This window comes from Glandiceps talaboti, chromosome 16, assembly GCF_964340395.1.
Source record: "Glandiceps talaboti chromosome 16, keGlaTala1.1, whole genome shotgun sequence".
Lineage (NCBI taxonomy): Eukaryota > Metazoa > Hemichordata > Enteropneusta > Spengelidae > Glandiceps > Glandiceps talaboti.
This window is the reverse complement of record NC_135564.1, coordinates 21,612,149-21,626,568: the sequence shown is the minus strand read 5'-3', so window position 1 is coordinate 21,626,568 and position 14,420 is coordinate 21,612,149. Positions and strand designations below refer to the sequence as shown.

Genomic DNA, 14,420 nt, shown 5'->3' with positions numbered 1-14,420 from the left:
AACTCTGTCATTGAGATCGCGGAAATTGCTTTGAACGCCCAATCATTGAGAGCGCGGAAATGTCCTTCTCGTCCACCGTAGTATAGGAACTAGACTAGCTGCTTGCAGACAGTGCACGCATTTCGCTCAACACCGTCCTGCGAAAAGTAATGACTAAATTCTATCAGAATACAATAAAATGTTAATAACATCAATGATATTAACGTATTTAGCCAACTGTTTATGAAAGGGGTAACATTACACTTGTTTCTGTGATCGCGCAAGTATATCGCGAATATATTCGAACTAAAAGCATATGCATTGTCTTTTCATAACTTACAGGGTATTGTGTTACCATGGTATCAGCCTATGTTTTTCTCAGATTTATGTAAACAGATTTGTTACCATACACTAATGTTCAATGTACACATGACATCTTCCTGTGGTTATAACCTTTATTACAACATTTTAAAGCTTATTTTGTATCATTTCTAGCGTAATTAAATTGTAGACGAAGCTCCTGCTAATGTCACACTCGCCTTTTGTACTTCAAACAGAAATGTCAGCATCACAGGTACTTGACTTGGGGCAGAATATTTACTCTTATCCCTATATGGCTTGCTCTACTTACAGCATATCATTGTTTACCATCACATGACTTGTTTACCGTTGCTGACCAAAGTTCGATGTACTTAGATCACCTCAGATATACAAAGTCGTACTATCGTAGTGGCACAAAGCATTGATACCGTGGCCTTGAAAAGAAATAAATGGACAGATTTCACGACGACACACAAGAAAATTAAGTTTAAATGTTTGGGTACTTTAAATTTCGATAACACAAGCTTAAAGCTGCAACTGGGACATATATATTCACTAAAAATTGAAAATTGGTCAGTTACTTATACATGTAAAAAAGCATTGTATGTGTTAGCAATATTATTTATACGTGGTGCATTGACAAGTTTGTAATATTTGACCACAGGGTGCGTTAATTCTTAGTTACCAGCATTTCTGGTAAGCCTGTCTCTTTGCAGGACAGAGAAGGAAGGGACGACTTCCAAAATAAAATCTTGAGCGATAGCTTGGTGTTGGATTTGTCGCCATGTTAAAACTGCACTAGTTTGTAACAAATCTATTCACTGAAAAGTGTTAAAATACCAATAATCAGACATAATTGCACATGTAAATCAGTGCTCGATCTTATCCATTAGTATTGCCATAACAGGGGTTTAAATAGTGATCGTCGATGTTTGGGTGCCGACATAAAAATCAATTTGATTGATTTATCATGTATGCAGTTACAAAAAAAATACGTTCGTCCAAAGGTGATTCAATAGTGTTCAGGGTGTACAATATTGCATGTAACAAAATATTGTCAACAAATATGGCCACCATAAGTTGCAGCCAGTGCAATCTTTTTCGTAGCATTGTACAAACTGTAGTCTGTAGATGTGTGATATTGAAGGGAGATTCAAGTCAAACCCACATGTTTTAATATAATGACTTTTTTCATTGCAGCTAGACACAAATAATTTGATTCATCTGATGTAACAATGGCGGTTGTACCTGGAGAAGATTTACGGTCACAGATCAGTAACAAAGAAATGGTGAATGGTGCTAGACTTGGTTCCCTTATTATCAACGAAGGTACACGTATACTTAGACGAGTCATTGAAAGCAAACTGCGTTCACCTTTACACATTGAACTTGCGAAACACAAAGCTACACTTGTCCATTTACATCAGAGCAAAGTTATAAATGCTAAACAATACGATCTGCTGTACCCAAAGAGTGGGAAAATTCCATCCTTAGACGATTATGATACAACATTGTTATTTGTACTTGTTCGAAATATATGCGGTTTCCAACACGCAAACTGGAAAGGCTGGAATAAACCAACACAAGGTAACCATTCAACAGTTGCAGATTTAGTTCGACTGAGACTGTTCAGAAATGAACTGTATGGTCACGTTATTAGCACTGAACTATCAGACACCGATTTTGAACTACAATGGCAGCAGGTTTCTGTTGTTTTGTTGAGACTCGGGAGTACACAATCGGACATTGATAAACACAAAACAATCTTTCAAGATTCAGTAACACACATAAGTGTGCTAGTCCAGTTCATCACCATTTGTCGAGAAGATTATGACTTGCAGAAGAAAGGGTTACAGAAATCTGATGACATACTACAAATACTTGATGATATCAAACAATCAATCAAAGAAAATGCAAAACAACAAGCTGCAAGCCTGGAGAAGCACGAGCAGTCCAGTACTGAATTGCTCAACGAGTTTAAACAACTTCGTGAAACTATGACATCGGCTACTTGCCCGGTACTTGCGCTTGCATCGGACACGACTGGTGTCGATACTGAAGAAGAGCCGTCCCGGATAAGAGTGTGTAATAATAGCACTCAAACTGAAGGTTAGATTTTGGTTTGGTCTTTTAATATTCAAGTCTATCCAGAGTGCAAGAGTTAAAGGTGATGCAATGTTGAGATTTTTCAAAACAAGAGATTGCATTACACTGTTGTTTGAGAGAACTGTAAAAAGGTGAATACTTTGTTTCGAGCCTGTAAAGATACCCAACAGTCACGTGATTCAAATCACAGCCAGGTAATTACTGGCGAGGTATTAATTTAAAGTGTTAAAATATCACTGAAACATCTGGTGTTGAATTAAATTTCATTTCATTTAAAATAAATTCAAACTTTGTATTGCACCAAAATACAGTTTTCAACCCGGGTGTTCAGGTCTTTGTCAGAGGTGTGAAGTCACGAGTGTCATGGGTGACTTCAAAATATTTTCCTCGATAGCTTGTAAAGTATATCAGCACCCGTCTCTGTTTAGTACTGGTTCTAATGCTCTGATATGATTGGCTTCCTGGATTACCCTAACAAAGCAGTCTGCTGGCTCCTTTTTCAGGATGGAACATTCTCCATGTCAATGCTATGTATAAAACAGTCTTTCAGGATGTGTTTGGAAACTTACAATGATGCACAACGAGCTAGGACGTATGTGTTTCTGAAATCTGGATTTCAATGTTCTTTCTATTTCACCAATGTTGTCACCTGTACGCGTACAGACCGAGTTGTCAGAACCCTCACACCTAATATGATAAACGTGACCACATACTTCACCAGGTAGATTTCGATTTTAGGACTTACCAACAGTTGTCTGAGATTACTCATAGATTTAAAATGAAGCTGGGATACCATATGATCTATATATGTGTCGCAGGGTTTCAGAAGGTTTATTAACATAGGGTGTGGTTATATGTGCATGTAGTGTTTGCTTGGAACTGTTAGTGCGATGTGTAGTGTCGTCGTTCTTGCCTTTGGTGACGCGTTTTATGGCCCTTAATGGATAACCACACCGACAAAGAGTCAAGTTCACATTTTCTTTCGCCTCCCTGATATCCCCTGGGCCTGTAACTATAGTATGTTATCAACGGGTCGACTTTATCCCCTGACCAGGACAGTATTCTGAAATCACCCATGTGTATACCGCAAACAACGCGTGACGTCACACCTCGGAAGAAGACCGTTGAAAACTAGGAATTATCCATTTAACTATGTTGGTGCAGTACAAATGTTAAATTTATTTATAACTATTAATCTGTACTGACGAGTCTTCATTATCATTTCATTTCATTTCAGTTGCTGATTCAAACGTGAATTATTGCAGTGATGAACTTCGGCAACATTATATAGCGACAACAGACAACATGCAACCAATTCCATGGAGTGACTTTAGTGTAGGCCTCCGGGATATCTACACTAACCTGGAACTGAAAGGGAAATGCAGGTAAGTGATGCTAATCAGACACTATTGTTCTTTTCCTCACTGAGGTAATGGTAAACGACATCAGATCTTTGTTTTGACATTTGAGCAACTATTAATATTTTTAATGCACTGTTGTCTTGCAGACCTATCCAGTTTAGCGACTTGTTTGGAATCATTAAATGTGAAGTTGAAGCAGGCGAAACATCAAACGCAAAGAAAATACAGACTACCTACAGATTACACCAAAGAATTCTGATAGAGGGCGACCCTGGTATCGGTAAAAGCACCCTATGTCTTAGAATAGTGTCAGATTGGGCTAAGAAAGATACAAACCATCCATTAAATGATTTTCACCTTGTATTACTGTTAGAAGCTAGGTATTTATTTGGTGAATTTGACCAAATTAGAAACATCATAGCTGCCCAATTATTAGCTGATGATTCGAAAGTTGATAGGGTAAAGTTATGGCAATGGATAGAAGATAATCCACAGTGTGTTCTACTTGTAATAGATGGGTGGGATGAGCTCCCCAATAACATAAAAGATGAATTGGGTCGTTCGCCACATCTTCAGGAAAACCCTCACGATCTCACAAAAATCATACAGAACAAGATACTACGAAACTGTTGTTGCCTCATAACTACCAGGCCGGAGATTCATTTGCCACGTTATTGTGATTTTCAACTGGTCAACAAAGGCTTTACTCCGGATCATTCCAAAGAATTCATAAAGCGATACTTTATATTACCCGAGATGTGCGCAGAACCCCATGATTATATTCGTCTCATAGAGCATATTGAAAGGGAAAATATCTTGCTGCAATTGGCTAGAAACCCATTAAATACACTGTTTTTGTGCATGATATGGGAAGATAAACATAACGCTATGCCGACAACTAGAACAGCATTATACGAGGAGTTTGAAGAGTGTATAATTCGTAGGTTTTGCGCGAAAAACAAGGATGATGCAGAGTTTATTAATTGCATAGATACGGCAATTTCTGACTTATGCAGTCGATTTTTGAGTCACTTAGGAAAGATTGCATATTGCGGAATATTAGAGGAGCAGTACTACTTTGATGAACAAATCCTCAGACAACATTGTTCTGATGAACGTTTGTTAAAGACAGGGTTCCTCATCAAGGAAAAAGGCACCTCCAAAATAAGACCCATTACGAGGTACGCGTACTCTCACTTAAGCATTCAAGAGCATTTTGCCGGAAATCATCTGTATGCTTATTCAAGAAAGCCAGTCGCATCTAAATGAGTCATTCTGTATCAATCCGAAATTCAGAGCCATGCTAACTTTTGCCGTTGGAAAGCTACACAAGAATGGTGATATAAAACGTATTATCCAGATTTTCAGCATTCTGAATAATTGCAATAGGATGGAGAAGGAAAAGCTTCCACAAGAACTCACGTTCTTCCCCATAGACAAATTTTGCGCTACCTTTGAATGCCTTAGCGAGTGCTTCTTAGATACTGAAAGAGAGATCGTTAGCAAGGAGTTCTTTTCGCGATCGTTTTCTGAGGACCAAATCATAAGAAAGGTTGGAAAAGAATTTCCAAAAAATGTAAAACTAGATCTTACATTGTTTAATGATAATGCTCTACGAGGGTTGTTAATAATTATAGCTAAGGCACACCCGTCTCTTGTTTCACTGATCATATCAGGAGTTAATAGTTATCGGGTACAGTACTTAAGATACTTCATGAGTGTTCTTCGGCGATGGTACCATTTAATTCTGTTTGAATTGTGCAAGGGGACAAGGAATCCGGAAGACAAACTAATGAAATCAATTGCAAAATATATATCACAAAGTACAACTTTGAGGTTGCTTTATTTGCGGAATATGAACCTACGAGATGAACATTTAAAGATTGTGACTGCGAATATCAGTGAATCTGCCATCGTTTCTTTAAATCTGACAGGCAACATGTTAGGAGCTAGGTCAGTTGAAAATATAAGAGAGCATGTTAAAAGTAACGACTTGAAGGGATTAAGAAGCCTAAGCCTGAGAGAAAACGGTATTGGTGATGGAGCAAAGGAAGCACTGACAGGCTTAATTAGGACATCACATATCAAGAAATTAGATCTTAGTGGCAATGCATTGACATATCACACCCTTGCTTCGATTGCCGAAGTCTTGCCCCATGCACCACTAACGGAACTCGACCTTAGTAATAATGAAATCTGTAGCAAAGCAACACACTTCTTTTCAAAGATGTTGTGTTCATCCAAGATTAATGTTCTGGATCTTAGTTCAAATCGCCTTGGATCAAAAGCAGCCTGTCACTTTTCAAAGTTCCTGTTTAGATGCAATTTGACCAGATTGAATCTCTGCAATAATGATATCGGTTTTGATGGGGTCCAGTCCCTGTTGGAAAAAGTTAAAGAGGCTACAAATATACACGCAGTTGGAATGTATGATATTTGGTTAGAACGTGAGACTACTGGCTGTGGCCAAAGCATTTCAGATAAACATGCTAAACTGTCTGAATATATAGGCGTTAACTCTGATGTGAATTTAGAGTTTTTGGATGAGTGGATTATCAATCCAGATACTTCACTAGGAACACCAAAAAGACCTATATCACAAACATCAGAACCCTGTAGGGATAAAGATTGCATCCATGAACAACATGATACGTTCGGTGGCATTAGTGCAACACAAAAACGAGTTACACATTATGAGTAAACATTGCAGTAATATTATTGATGTGCATATGTCACCTACAGTACACAAAATGTATGCCAGGTCTGACTGAACTTGATTTATGCATATCAGGAATAGGACTGATAACAGATATTAGTCATTCCCATAGCCCTCTCCTGACTCTGCTTAGTGGGAACAAATAAGGATGGAAATTGTCATAACAATGAGTATAATAATGCTTTATTGAAATTTATAAAAATGTATTACCTTTCAAAAAAAGAAGAAGTTGAAACCTTTTCATGATGATATTTTCAATTAACATACATGTATACTAGTATATAATATATATATATATATATATATATATATATATATATATATATATGTGTATGTATAGTTAAACTACAGTAAATATATGTATGTAGATAAATTACAGTAACTATATATATATATATATAACTCGGTGAGTATCAATCTGCTAAGACAGTGCTCTATACCGCAGTGGCAGAGCGTAATAGTTTTGGTAGTACTGGAACTCTTTCTTGGTTGTAACTCGGAGTTTCACGCATAGTGCGATCATCAGATTTATATATATATATATATATATATATATATATATATATATATATATATATATATATATATATATATATATATATATATATATATATATATAAATTTATATACATATGTATATATAGTAAACCTACAGTAAATATATAATCAAAAAGCAATCGTGAAAATAACATTTAACATATATATGTTTTCAACTAATATGTAGCTTTTCCCTTATAAAAGTAAATTGTAACTTTTCCCCAATCAAAGTGACTTATAACTGTTTAACTGTTCCCCAATCAAAGTAAAGTGTAACTGAAGTGTAACTGTTCCTCAGTCAAAATGAGGGATAACTGTTCCTCAATCAAAGTAATGTACAACTGTTCCCGTGTCTAAATAAAGTGTTCCCCGGCCAAAGTAAAGTGTAACTGTTCCATTTGCAATGAAGGACACAGGCGCAAAGAGTTTATATATAAGCCTTCAAAGAATACCCCCCCCCCCCATCTCCTCACTTAGTTAATTTCTGTGTGACAATGGATCATTGTATGAAACACATTTTTCCTTTAAACTTTGACTCTTAAAGCGGCCATATGGATGAGAATTTGGTATTTATTTTGGATTTTTATATGATAAAACAGCTTGACTATGTTTTTCTACTTGAAAAAATACTGTGAAATAACATATACCAAGTCCATATCTTAATAAACTGCAAATTTTAAACATTAAACAATGTGTAAAATGTCTGTTATTGTACGTACAATAACAAACGTTTTACACTTTTTGCAATGTAGTGAGTTATGAACATGGACTTGGTGTATGTTATTTCACAGTATTTTTACAAGTAGAAAAACACAGTGAAGCTGTTTTATCATATAAAAATCCAAAATAAATACCAAATTTCATCCATATGGCCGCTTTATTAAAAGTCAAAATCTTTCATAGTTTCTATAACTACACATGTTAGGTGGTTAAAAGGTCAAAGGTCAAGCCTTATTCAAATCATCATAATATATAACCCTCGCTCAGAGATATAACGATACACATTTAAATAATAATATGGGTAATATATTTATAACACGTGACTACTTAACCTTTCCTTTTATAACAATCTCATTTTAGAACATTCAAACTCTTTCCGAAGTATGTGACAATCTGTGATATAAGGTAAACTTTTGCAATTTAACATCAACCCCTTACCTTACTCGTGACTGCTAGAAGAACACCAGGAAAACTTTTAAGATCAGCTTCCAATACAATATGATCTAGACTGTTTTAGACTACATCATATAATGACCTTTGACCTTTTTGTATGGTCCAATCTGTGGCACCTCAAATTTAAATTTTGAAGAAATGTAATGTGATTACTTTCGTTATTAAGGAGAAGGTTTTCATCGCTCATAAATATACGATTAACGACATCACAATCGACCTTGTAAACCAAGTCAACTATCTTGGCATTGTCCTCTCAAGTTACACACAGAAGTGAGGCAATGGTAATTGGTAGTTATCTGACAACAATAAATATTTGATTTGAAAACGAAGACATATTACATTTCATCAGTTGTCAACCAATTCAGCTCTTGTATAGAAATAATGCCATCTTTTTATGTGTTATAATCACCTGCTATGTTCATGTAACATCACAATGTAAATATTGACATTCATTGCTACTCAATAGCTAGTCTCCCCTCCACATGCCAGACTCGTCCCTAAACTTTGTAAGGAGCACGAAGTGCGCCCCGAGCGGCGAAGCCGAGAGAAGTGAGGGAGTAATAAAAGTCCAAAAATCCCTCACTTCTTACGGCTTCGTGCGCCTTACAAAGTTATGGGACGATAGTCACGAGTCTGGCAGCGAGACTACTCAATAACTAGAAATGGATGTATTTGTATTTCTGTTTGTGCTGTAAAAGCCATTACGGTAATTGATATGTAATTAATTCGGATTAGTTGATTTGAAAGCATAATATAGTGGGTTGATCTAGGAACTCATGGTTTCCATCACAGTGTGAAAAGCCATTATAATGGAGTGTTGGTGAATTCAAAAGTATGTCGATTGTAGCAATCAGTGTGGAAATAGCGAATTCTGTTTGAAGAAACGGAATTCTTATACGATTTATCCTTTTTCAGTGTGTAACTGACTTGGTTGGTATCAGTCACTGAGTGCCGAGAATCAGGAATGACCAGGAATAAGATTCCGCTAAAATATATTCACTCAAACTATATTTATCAAAGTTATGTTTATTTTGTTAAAGAATATATCCAAGAGTTTAATGTATATGAAAGTTATGTTCATTAAATGTTGCGTTTCTCATATTGTACTTAAACTGTGTATTGAAATATTTCTAATATACCAAAATCATTGTATGAGAAATAGTGACCCAACACCCCCCTGTAATTTTTGTCAAGTCCCATACACTGGTCCAGTACATTTTTAACATGATTTAAACTTGCCACTACATCGTCTACTTACAGATAATATTAACCACTAATTTACTAGTATCGCTAGATACAATGTTTTTAAAAGAAATATAAACAAGTGACCAATTTATATAGTGAATACATGAATATCTTTGGTTATTGAATTTTTGAAATGTAATGCTCTGGTACATGGTGGCGCTAGTCATCAATATTCGTCTCTTTTCATTTAGTCTAGTTCATATACGATACGAGTTACGAGTACACCCACTAGACTACTGTTTATTTGGTAAAATAATTTCTGTTAAAAAGTCAAGATAGACATCCCTCGACGTTTGAACATATGATCATCTTCCCCTTACAATGAATTGCTTAGAAGTGCCTTGTTTACAATAATTGTAAAAATCAAACCCAAGCATTCCGCGTGGCAGGCGACCAACGATGCTCATTTGCATATGTATATTACCATGCCAGCTATACTCCCTTCGGATATCACAGCTGGGGGTGGGGTGGGGTGGGTGGGGTGGGTGTGTGGATGGGGGTGGGGTGGGTTGGGGATGGGGGTTACACACCAAACCTAGTAATGTTGTTTAGGGAGCATTACCTTGTAAGCACCAGTGTCTTGGCTGGCTTTCATATCATGAATTAGTGAGTTCAAATCACTAATAGTTTCAGGAAAGAAACTGTAACTCACGTTATGTTTGGAAATGGTATCAGACCTAAAGATATAATTGTTTGGTTCCAGTTACCCGACCCCACCTAGCTTTTCACTGCCTGAACTTTTTTGCGTATTCGAGAAAAAAAAATCGCAAAAAGTGTGAAGTCTCTCGAGAAATAGTGGATGCGGAAACTGTCATCAACTAACTTACAAAGACAAAATAAAACTGTTCTTCCAATCTGTAGTGGCTGTGTAACAAATAAAGGGGAGACCTGTAATGTTAACGTAACCCTCCTCCAATGTTAACGTAACGTTAACCCTCCTCTAATGTTACTCTCTCTCTCCACTCCGTACACGGGATCGACTTGGACTTTAGGGAATTAGTTCAGACTACACACAATGTTCGAATGCATATGGTTAACCTGGATCATTTAGAAGTAGCCAAAGAGCAGATGAAAGCTCCTAGTCTAGGCCTAGCTGTTGCCGTCAGCTCGATCACTTCCTTCTAAAGCGAATTCCATAATTTATTTCAACATTAAATTCTCATAACCACAAAATATACAATACTCAAATGATTTGGTGATAAAATAATCAGCACCATAAATGAATAAAACGGAAGTGTTGCTGTTGCCATGCAAACGATATTGACAAATATGAACACTAGCGAAACAATGTGATCACGTCATCGTTCTTCCAGCTGTCTATAATTAGTCATTATTTGACATCAACGATCTTTTAATAACTTAATGTTGTCATCTCAGAAGAATACTATTCGCGACATGCAAACATTTGTTCTAAGAATTAATTCATGACAGCTGAGAGTTCATGGTGACCTCGCAAAACATCAAAACTTAGCGAATATTATGGTTGTATTCTGTCAGTACATCTGATAGGAAGAAATAAACAACACAGATGCCATTTTGAAAACAATGTAAAACCTGAACTAGATACTCACACAGAAAATAAATAAATAAAGAATCTACCTACCCCACCTATTCTAAAATTGAGCGTAATCAGAACCACACAGTTTTTTTATTAGGCCTCAACAACACAATGTTTTAAATACATTAAAAAATCTATGCTGGCATCAATTCAAATCTAATCGTACCGACAGTTTGAACCACCTCAAATCTAATCGTACCGACAGTTTAAACCACCTCAAATCTAAACTTACCGACAGTTTAAACCACCTCAAATCTAATCGTACCAACAGTTTAAACCATGCACCTCAAATGTAATCTTACCGACAGTTTAAACCACCTCAAATCTAATCTTACCGACAGTTTAAACCACCTCAAATCTAATCTTACCGACAGTTTAAACCACCTCAAATCTAATCGTACCAACAGTTTAAACCATGCACCTCAAATGTAATCTTACCGACAGTTTAAACCACCTCAAATCTAATCTTACCGACAGTTTAAACCACCTCAAATCTAATCTTACCGACAGTTTAAACCACCTCAAATCTAATCTTACCGACAGTTTAAACCACCTCAAATCTAATCTTACCGACAGTTTAAACCACCTCAAATCTAATCTTACCGACAGTTTAAACCACCTCAAATCTAATCTTACCGACAGTTTAAACCACCTCAAATCTAATCGTACCGACAGTTTAAACCACCTCAAATCTAATCTTACCGACAGTTTAAACCACCTCAAATCTAATCGTACCGACAGTTTAAACCACCTCAAATCTAATCTTACCGACAGTTTAAACCACCTCAAATCTAATCTTACCGACAGTTTAAACCACCTCAAATCTAATCGTACCGACAGTTTAAACCACCTCAAATCTAATCTTACCGACAGTTTAAACCACCTCAAATCTAATCTTACCGACAGTTTAAACCACCTCAAATCTAATCTTACCGACAGTTTAAACCACCTCAAATCTAATCTTACCGACAGTTTAAACCACCTCAAATCTAATCGTACCGACAGTTTAAACCACCTCAAATCTAATCGTACCGACATTTTAAACCACCTCAAATCTAATCTTACCGACAGTTTAAACCACCTCAAATCTAATCGTACCGACAGTTTAAACCACCCCAAATCTAATCTTACCGACAGTTTAAACCACCTCAAATCTAATCTTACCGACAGTTTAAACCACCTCAAATCTAATGTTACCGACTGTTTAAACCACCTCAAATCTAATCGTACCGACAGTTTAAACCACCTCAAATCTAATCTTACCGACAGTTTAAACCACCTCAAATCTAATCTTACCGACAGTTTAAACCACCTCAAATCTAATCGTACCGACAGTTTAAACCACCCCAAATCTAATCTTACCGACAGTTTAAACCACCTCAAATCTAATCTTACCGACAGTTTAAACCACCTCAAATCTAATGTTACCGACAGTTTAAACCACCTCAAATCTAATCTTACCGACAGTTTAAACCACCTCAAATCTAATCTTACCGACAGTTTAAACCACCTCAAATCTAATCTTACCGACAGTTTAAACCACTTCAAATCTAATCTTACCGACAGTTTAAACCACCTCAAATCTAATCTTACCGACAGTTTAAACCACCTCAAATCTAATCTTACCGACAGTTTAAACCACCTCAAATCTAATCTTACCGACAGTTTAAACCACCTCAAATCTAATCTTACCGACAGTTTAAACCACCTCAAATCTAATCTTACCGACAGTTTAAACCACCTCAAATCTAATCTTACCGACAGTTTAAACCACCTCAAATCTAATCTTACCGACAGTTTAAACCACCTCAAATCTAATCTTACCGACAGTTTAAACCACCTCAAATCTAATCTTACCGACAGTTTAAACCACCTCAAATCTAATCTTACCGACAGTTTAAACCATCTCAAATCTAATCTTACCGACAGTTTAAACCACCTCAAATCTAATCTTACCGACAGTTTAAACCACCTCAAATCTAATCTTACCGACAGTTTAAACCACCTCAAATCTAATCTTACCGACAGTTTAAACCACCTCAAATCTAATCTTACCGACAGTTTAAACCACCTCAAATCTAATCTTACCGACAGTTTAAACCACCTCAAATCTAATCTTACCGACAGTTTAAACCACCTCAAATCTAATCTTACCGACAGTTTAAACCACCTCAAATCTAATCTTACCGACAGTTTAAACCACCTCAAATCTAATCTTACCGACAGTTTAAACCACCTCAAATCTAATCTTACCGACAGTTTAAACCACCGCTGCTACGATTAGTCTCACGTCAAATGAATTTAGTCGCACAATAGTTACTTTAATTTTCTAGCATGTAACGTGTATTGCTATTTATTAGTGTTGACTTTATTGCTCAGTATCCTACATTGTTTAGTTGCATATAATGTTGGCCAACAAAGTACATTGCAATTTGATTGAAGTTTGTACATTGATGTACTTTTAGTGAGACCTTGTTTGGGTAGACTGACTAGTCGTCAAATTAATTCACCTGCAACAGGTCAAATGTTGTCTACGTCGAAGCAAACAGCTTGAAATGAAATGAATTGTGTATTTGAGAGTAATAAAAAGAAGCCAATAGTTTGGCAGTATGAAACCAGCTAATCAACCTATCAACACAAACACACTCATAAACAATATATACATACGATATTGTTGGATTAAAATCGGTGACGTACTGATGGTGAATCGTGAATTATATTCACAGCTCTAACTTTTGGTGAACGTGAAATGAAATCCAGAGATGCCGCTGAATGGTGACTAATTATAAAAGCATTTACTTCATGGTGAATGTTGATCTGAGAGGGATATACCCCCCTCCTCCCTCCCTCCCTAGGTATGTGAGTGTAAATGTGAGAGTTTCAAAATTGAGGATTAGAGTGATATGTTAGAAGGCTTGTACTATTTATTATGTTATTTCACATCTAACCATGCTTGTCTATCATGTAGTCCTTTGTTTATTCCATGGCCATGTGTGTCTGTCTTGTTACTTATGTCACCCAGCAAGGTATAAACCAAAGAGAACATGAACAACAGTATGCCAATGAAAAAATCAAGTCTTCTTTTAAACAGCTTGTGCTTAGAATAAACAAAATATCAAGGACGTCATAATGATGATTATGGAAATTAGAACACATAAAACATGATATAACTTCAAATAAACACTTTTATTTCAAACTCTGTCAAACTATATACAGTGTACATCAAAAAGTGGTGCACTGACACTTTGCATAGAAAAGTAGTATGTATATACTGTGGTCATTTACACAATGCAAATAGCAACATGGTGTAGAATGAAATACTGTCAATCAATGTTGGTGACAAATCAATCTAAACAACAACAACAACAACAACAACAACAACAACAAGAACAACAAACATCATTGCTGAAATGGATTATATCTA

The 14,420-nt window shown here is 36.2% G+C and overlaps 1 protein-coding gene across 1 annotated transcript; it reads left to right on the top strand.

Annotated features, from left to right (window-relative positions):
* The first annotated feature begins 1,535 nt into the window (after positions 1–1,535).
* On the top strand, positions 1,536–5,036 carry LOC144447219 (uncharacterized). The gene is made up of 3 exons (XM_078137121.1): positions 1,536–2,409; positions 3,644–3,791; positions 3,914–5,036. The coding sequence occupies exons 1-3, from the start codon at positions 1,536–1,538 to the stop codon at positions 5,034–5,036; spliced, it is 2,145 nt and encodes a 714-aa protein (XP_077993247.1).
* Positions 5,037–14,420: the final 9,384 nt, after the last annotated feature.